Raw genomic sequence first — 7,914 nt, forward strand, 5'->3', positions numbered from 1 at the left:
GATGAACCATGCCTGCTGTCCCTCTCTGCGGCCTGCCACAGCTGGGTCGCCGCAGCCCTGGCCACCTCCACGGGGCAGCAGGAGTGGAGGGACTGACGGGGCCCCCTGGGGCCCAGGAGGTGGGCTCAGTTCCCTCGTCCATCATAGTCTGCGTAGGAAGGGCAGACAGAGGTGACCACGGGCTGCTCAGCTCAGGGCCCAGGGTCAAGGGAGGCCCAGAGCTGGAGGCGGGGGCGGGTGCTGGCCACTGTACCCAGAGCTGGAGGCGGGGATGGCGCTATGCGGGGTCCGGGCAGCTGCCTTCTCCTCCCGCCCGGTGACAGGACCCCCGAGGACCGGGGGCTGGGCTGGGTATAGGGAGGCTACAGGCGGGACATTCCCCAGGCCTGGCCGCAGGCAGCGGGGGCCAAGTCAGGGGGCGTAGGGACAGACCTTCGGGGCTCACGGGGACTCCGAGGGGCACACGGTCTCAGGCAGTCTCATGGTTTGTATTGGAGGTTGGAGCCTGAGGCGGTGCATTCTTGTCACCGTCCTGGTCACCTCTGCCTGCTTGGCAGGGACGGGTGAGCTGTGGGCCCAGGTTGTTGCCAGCCCGCAGACAGCCAGCAGGATGGTTCCCCAGAAGCAACAGACTCGCCCCTGAGCTCCCCACCCCACTGCAGCTGAGCACAGGGCAGTGGGCAGGAGAAGGGGATTGAGCCCACCTCCTGGGCCCCAAGGAGCCTCATCAGCCCTGGTCACGTTCGGGCATCACGGGTTCCTAATGCTCTGAGAATGTTCGCGGGAGCCCTGGGGGCTCAGTCCAATGTCAGGGGGCATCCGGTGGGCGTGGGGTGCAGGTGGGTCCCTCAGTGGTGTCTGTGCCAGCCTCTGCCTCTGCCCGGCAGACTGTCCTGAGAGTCGTGTAGACCAGGAGACACTCACACGCAGGCCCTTGCCAAGTCCCTCTCGAGGAAACAACAGTGTCCTCCAGGCCCCTGGGGGTGTCCACAGAGCCCAGGTTGCCTGGAGTCAGGGCACCCAGGGCCCAGGCCTGAGCGTCTCAGTCATGCTGGGCGGCTCCTCGTCCATCACGGTCTGTGCAGGAAGGGCAGACAGAGGTGACCACGGGCCGCAGAGCTCAGGGCCCAGAAGATTCCCCAAGGTGCAGAACAGAACTCCTGGCCCTGCCTCAGCCCATTCCACTGCAGGGAGCCCGGGACCAGGGTCCAGGGGAGCCTTAGGGCACACGGACAGCCAGGGGGCACCCAGCCCCTCCCCAGAACCCCCTCTCCAGGGCACAGTCCAGTCTCCAGGAATCTCATATTGGCCCTGTCCCATGACAGGGGACCCTGACAGGCCGGAGCCTGTCCCCTGAAACACCCCAGGAGCAAACCCCCTGTGTATCAGCAGCCCCTAGGGCAGCGTCTTGGGCCAGAGAGGAGATGGGGGCACAGCCCAGGTACCTTCCAGAGGAGGGGGGGAGGGTAGGAAGGAGCTCAGGGACGCTGGGCCCAGTCCCCCACTGCTCCACGAGACAGCAGGGTAGGGTGACAGTGTGGCCAACTCACCTGAAAGCCGCAACATCTGCCTCACCTCCTGAGGCACACCTGTCGGATCAAACAAGGCCATCAGAGCTGTCTGTGGGGACCGGGCCACTCTCCAAGCCCTGGGGCCCAGCTGCTGGGCGGCCACGGACACCTCCCCACAGAGCATGGCTGGCCGTGACAGAGCCACCTCCTGCATACATCACATGGTCAGCCACGGAGTCACCCTCCACATCACGTGGTACCACAAAGCCAACTCCCACATCACGCAGTCTCCACAGACACCTCTCACATCACGCAGTCTCCACAGACACCCCCCCATCACGCAATCTCAACAGACACCTCCCCCATCACATGGTCTCCATAGACACCTCCCACGTCACGCGGTCTCCACAGACATCCCCCATCACGCAGTCTCCAGACACCCCCCACTCATGCAGTCTCCACAGAGCCCCCTCCCCCATCACGCGGTCTCCACAGACACCCCCACATCCCACGGTTTCCACAGGCAGCTCCCACATCACGCAGTCGGCCACGGAGCCCCCCTGCAGCTTTCTGCTCTAAGGTGCACTTTCTTGGAAGCTTCAGGGGAAAGTGGGGTGTCTCGGACACCTGCCTCCGACTCAAGACGCGCCCACAGCCTGGCCCAAGGGTGCAGACATCAGGCAGACATGGGCAGAAGACACCCCACCAGGGAGAGCCATGGTCTCCACTCACTGGGCCCTCAAGCTGGGGGGGAAAACCCCAGCTTCCTCACGAGGCCTCGGGACGCCACTGAGTCACCAGACTGACCCCAGGGTGACCCGCGTCCCTGAGGCTAGGTGGGGCAGCCCAGTGGCCTCTCTGACAGGGCCACACACCTTCTGGCTTTCTGCCTGCACCCACAGACCCCAGCCCCAGGCTCACACTTGCATAGACACTGGGTCACACTGACCGCTGCCTGAGTCCAGCACTCCACAGCGTGGCACTGCGACTCTGGACCCACCCCACAGGAACAGACGTCCCCTGCCCGCACATGCCCGGTACCTGTGTAGTGCCACGGGGCACAGCGGCTCTTGCACAGCCAGCTGGTGGCCACAGCTATGCTCACGCCTATGACCACGCCCACAGCCAGCAGCACCAGCGTGGATGTTCTGGTCCCCTCTGGCGACCTGGGTGTGGTGCTGATGCCAAGTGAGCCAAGGGAGACTCCTGCAGGAAGAGGGGGGTGGCCGTGTGAGCAGTGTGCAAGGAGCCCAGGCTTTGCGAGCCTCCACCCCAGAGGCCCTGGGCTTCTGTCTCCTGGGGTTGCTCCTCTCCCCCCTCCCACCATTGCTGGGCACCCACAGGCCCAGCGGAAAGCAGAGATTCTTGCTGGCTCATTAAAAAATCACAGTGGCACAGTGGGGAGGATGTGGCCTTGCACACAGCCGACGAGGTTCGATCCCTGGCACCCATACCTCCGAGCACATCAGGAGTGACTCCTGAGTGCGAGCCAGGAGTATACCCTGAGCATCGCCGGGCGGGGCTCCCAAACCAAACCCAAATCAATCAAAATGGGGACGGGAAAGGTGGCCCCACCTGGATGGACTGCATTGCCTGGCCACCCTTCCTCCTTGTGGCAGCGCGGGCCTTTTCATGGCTGGAAGAAGCCTCGGCATGGGGAGGGGATGCCCTACCTCCCCCATCAGACCACCTTCAATTTCTGAGCCTGGGGCTGCAATGGCCTGTGCATGCTCCGTGGGCCTCAGGTTCAGACCTGCCCCGGGACTGGCCCTCACACACGAACCGAACCGTGCCTCCCAAAGCATCAAGAGTTGCCTGGAAACTTTGAAGCTTGTCAGAGGTGCGGGACGCTGCCTGGGCACTGGGGCTGCTAGTCCCAGGAGACTTTCTACCTACTGCTGCGGTGATCACAAGTAGGTGGGGCCTGTAGTGGAGGCAGGACCCTGAGGCATGGGGGTGGGGCCTGCGGTGTGGGGGCGGGGCCTGCCGTGAGGGGTGGGACCCTGAGGCGTGTGGGCGGGGCCTGCGGTGTGGGCGGGGCCTTGCTGTGGGTGGGGCCTGCAGTGGGGGCGTCACCCTGAGGCGTGGGGATGGGCCTGCGGTGTGGGGCGGAGCCTGACGGGTGGGGGCAGGGCTTGGTGCAGTGTGGGGGCAGGTGCACTTGCCCTCAGAGACGTGCCCCTGAGGTCACTTGGACCCCTGCTGTTGCCTGTGGCCATCTCAGTCACTCTTGAATGAAGACTGGGACTCAGGTCACATGTAGCCCTGGCCAGACCTCTCAGTGGGTAGGTGCCTGCCTCTCCCTTGCCAGCGGGGCGCCTCACCTGTCCCCTCGCAGCTCACGTTCGGGCCCAGCAGTGTGTTCTCCACGCAGCAGTCCACCTGGGCAGGGCCAGCGCGGCCGAGGCGCAGGACGCTGAGCACGTCATAAAGGCCTAGTGCGTTGAGACGCACGGTGCTGTTCTGCAGGTCCTCGGCCAGCAGGCTGCAGTCTGTCAAGTTGATCCAGTACACTGTGGGCTGTGGGTACCCATTGCCTGAGGTGCAGGTGAAAACCAGCTCCCCTTCGGCGGTGGGCTCCTGGGATGTCACCACGGGCGTGCTGTAGCTGGCTGTGGGGACACCGTGAGGCCTGGCTCAGAAGGGGGTCTGGAGGTCAGCAAAGGGCTATGCCTGCCCAATGGGCAGGGAGCCACTTACCTTCTTCCTGCCCCCTGCCCCCTGTACTCTCCAGCACCCTCAGGGCCGGGCTACACTGGGCCAGAACTGAGGCCTCAGGTTCGACCTCCCACACCAGCTCCGGAGCTGAGTGGGACCCCGGTACCCCAGGGGTGCCGTCTCTGACATCCTGAAGCCCAGCGTGCACCTTGCCCCCACCCTTGTCATTCCTGCAGGTCAGGGGAGGGAAAAGAATGAGATTAAATTTCTTTAAAAGAAAATGCATGGGGCTGGAGTGATAGTACAGTAGGTAGGGCATTTGCCCTGCATGTGGCCAATCCTGGTTTGATTTCCAGCATCCCATAGGGTTTCCTGAGCACCGCCAGGAGTAATACCTGAGTACCTGAGTGCAGAGCCAGGAGTAACCCCTGTGCATCGCCAGGTGTGAACCAAAAACCAAAAAAAAAAAAAAAAAAAAAAAAAAAAGAGAGAGAAAAAGAAAATGCATGACTTCCAGCAGGCTGGGGTGAACTCCGAGGGTCCCAGGCCGAGTCCAGAACTTCAGGCAGTGATGGTGACTGCACAGCAGGTCTGGAGCTCGCCCGTGTGACCCTCGAGGCTCTAGGTCTGTGGTGACTCCGCAGCCCTTCTGGGGTGAGAAGCAGCACAGGACGGGGCGCACCTCGGGGGCAGTATGACTAGAACCGTGTGCCCCCACAGGAGTGTGATTCCCATTGGGCCCTGTCAGACCAGCCTCTGTGAGCTAAGGAGGATCCCCGGGGGAAGGGGCAGGGGCAGGACAGGCCTGGGGTGCTGTGGCCACAGATCTTTCTGGTGCCCTCAATAAGGCTTCAGCTTCACACCAGATGGACGCTGTGCACCAATGTGCGGGTTTTCTCCCGCAATAGAAACTTCCAGAAAGGCAGAACTGGCTGTGCTTTCCCGGGCCCTGCCCCTAGGCGCCACTTACCAGCCACGCGCAACGTCACCCGTTGCCGGAGGATCTCCTCAATGCCCTGTGATCTCTTGAACACCAGGCATTGGTAGCTCTGTTCGTCCTGGGGGCTGACGTCTGCCAGGCGCAGCGTGAAATTCCCACGCTGCATGTCGGCTGGCACCAGCTCCGCCCCCGGCCGCTGCTCACACCCGGCCTCTGGCTCGCACCTGGTCCGGTCCTCAGAGTTGCCGCCCAGGTGCCAAGCCACGGTCTTCGGCATTTTCCCCACTGTGATCTGCCAGTACACGTAGAGGTCATCGAGCTCAAAGCTGGCTGTCTGTGGGTAGATGCAGGGCAGGGCCACGCTCTCCCCCACTAGCGCCTGGACCTTGAGGTCTTCTTCCTCTGCAAAGGGAAGCAAACGGGCCCAGACATGGAGGCTGTGGGCAAGCCCAGGAGGCCAGGACATGCTTGTGTGGGTGCTGGCAGGTGTTGGGCCTGTTCTGGCTACGCGTCTCCAATACCCTCTGAAGGTTCCCCGCAGAAAGGGGTCATGGGCAGGTCCACGGGAGGGTAGGCCCTGTGTGCAGCTTGGATCATGGGCACAGGCTAGGCCAGCACCAACTCAGGGAGAGGCCAGCGTGGGGAGGGCCCCCTTACGGCTCCAGGCTGCAGGGTTGATCTCTGGCACCACCTCTATGCCGCATGACGTTGGCCCTGTGGCCCAACCGCGTGTAACCACTGGCCCTCACAAGGGCTGGGCACAGAGGGAAGGGGAGTAACCAGCCCTGAGCCAAGCAGGGCTCCTCCTGGGAAGGAGGCAGGGATCAGGCTGCGAGGCCCTTCCCGGAGCGCCTACCACAGACCAAGGAACCAGACAGCTAACGCCTGCACCCCAGGGCCGGGACAAGGCAGTGCCCACGTTCCCACATCTGCTGATGGCCCCACACCCCTGCACCCACATCCCCCTGCCGCCATGCCTGTGCCCCCCCAACCCGGGATGAGAAACCAGCCTCACCCTGTCTCGGACCCCACCAGGCCCTGCCCATACCCCACGAGCGCCGTCCACACTCACCGGCTCTCAAGAGTCTGGACGGCAGCAGCAGCAGCAGCAGCAGCAGCAGGAGGCCGAACGGGGGGCTGCCGGAGAAGACCCAGGAGGCAGATGAGCCGTGGGGACACACATGGCCCAGAAGCCCTAAACCCCAACTCCCGGGCACATGAGCCTCTGGTGCCCCAGAGCACTGGGAGGCAGTGGGGGCCCGAGTGACCCCTCACAGCAGTGCCCCTGCAGTGACCCCCCCGCAGTGATTTCCCCCCGCCCCATGCCCAGGTTCCTGGACCTTCTTGCTGGGGTCCACAGCTGCATCCCGGTGCTCGCCATCTCCCCATAGCCTGCAGTGGGACTGTCTCCACAGAGACCAGAGCAGAGACAGTAGGTGCCCCGTCCCCCCACTCCCCTGCGGCTCCTTCAGCTCTGGGGGCCAGTGGGTACCCTGTCACCCGCACCCAGGCAGTCTCTGAGAAGAGACTCAGCACTTTTTGTTTGTTCTGCCCGTTTGTTTGGGGGCCACACCCAGCCGTGCTCAGGGCCTATTCATGGCGGTGCTCAAAAGGATGGGGAGATTGAACCAGGGTCTGCGCGTGCAAACAAGTGCCCGCCTTACTGTTGCTCCCAAGCTTTTCCGAGCGAGCGGTAGCGAGGGCCCAGGATGTGCTGGACAACGTGCCTAAGGAACCGAGGGGAGGGGGGCCCTCGACCCAGCTCCGCGGGCTGGGGGAGGCGCTGGTAGCCGGTACACCTCGGGGCCGAGCACGGGAGACGGTCGCCCCTGCCCGTCTCTGCGCGTTCTCCGGTGCGTCCTTCCCCGGCCAGGCCCGGTCCAGCCGGCGCGTCACTCCGCGGCCGCCCGGCAGGTACCGCGCCCGCCCGTCCCGCCCCACCCCGGGACTCCGGCCGCCGAGGGCTCCGGCCGCTGCGCTGTGCAGAGCCCGTGGCGGGGCGCGGGGCACGGGACGCGGGGTGGACGCGCTCGGGGTGGATGCGCGCGGGTGGGAGCGGGACGGGCGCGGGGTGCGGGATGAACACGAGCGGGGCGCGGGGTAGGCGCGGGGCGGGCGCGGGGGTTGGGGCGGGCGCGGGGTGCGGGGTGGGCGCGGGGCGCGGGGTGGGCGCGGGGCGCGGGGTGCGGGGGGGGGGGCGCAGGGCGGGCGCGGGACGCGGGCCGGGCGCGGGCGGGGCGCGGATTTGGGGTGGGCGCTGGCTGGACGCGCGCCGGGCAGCGCTGCGCGGCGCCCGAGCTTCTCCCGCCCCCCGCCCCGTCCCCGCACGGCGCGCGCCCACCTTCTCGGCTGCATGGTGGGGCCCGAGGCCGCGGCGTGGGGCCTCCCACAGGAGCCCCGGAGTCTCCGGCAGGGGCGAATCCACGGCCCGCGGCGCGGCAGGTTCTGCTCCGGGACCCGACGCGCCCGGCCCCGCCTCGCGCCGCGCCCCGCGGCCCGCCCCGTCCGGAAGCCCGGCCCGGCCCCGCGCTGGACGCCGGCCCCGCGCCGCTGGAGTCGGGGACTAGACTAGGGCTCCTGCCCGGTGGGCGGAGCAGGCGTCAGGCTCGCGGGCCCCGCACTTTCCCCGCTCAGAGCCCGAGGAGGCCTGCGTCCGCGCCGCCAGCCCGCCCCGTCGTCCGGTCCCGGGGAGGCGGCGCCGCAGGTAAGTGGGCGTGGCCCCGGGGCTCCCCCGCCCCTCACGCCCACGAAACGGGGGTCCAGGCGGGGACGCAGACCGGGCCGGGAGCAGCGTCCCGGGTGGGA

The 7,914-nt window shown here is 66.1% G+C and overlaps 1 protein-coding gene across 1 annotated transcript; it reads right to left on the reverse strand.

Annotated features, from left to right (window-relative positions):
- Nucleotides 1-204: 204 nt before the first annotated feature.
- On the reverse strand, nt 205-7,464 carry ICOSLG (inducible T cell costimulator ligand). The gene is made up of 7 exons (XM_056119644.1): nt 7,451-7,464; nt 6,774-6,908; nt 6,182-6,246; nt 5,136-5,511; nt 3,836-4,119; nt 2,553-2,717; nt 205-347 (listed from the first exon to the last, which is right to left on the reverse strand). The coding sequence occupies exons 1-7, from the start codon at nt 7,462-7,464 to the stop codon at nt 205-207; spliced, it is 1,182 nt and encodes a 393-aa protein (XP_055975619.1).
- Between the last annotated feature and the right edge of the window lie 450 nt (nt 7,465-7,914).

Source organism: Sorex fumeus, unplaced genomic scaffold, assembly GCF_029834395.1.
Source record: "Sorex fumeus unplaced genomic scaffold, SorFum_2.1 ptg000041l, whole genome shotgun sequence".
Lineage (NCBI taxonomy): Eukaryota > Metazoa > Chordata > Mammalia > Eulipotyphla > Soricidae > Sorex > Sorex fumeus.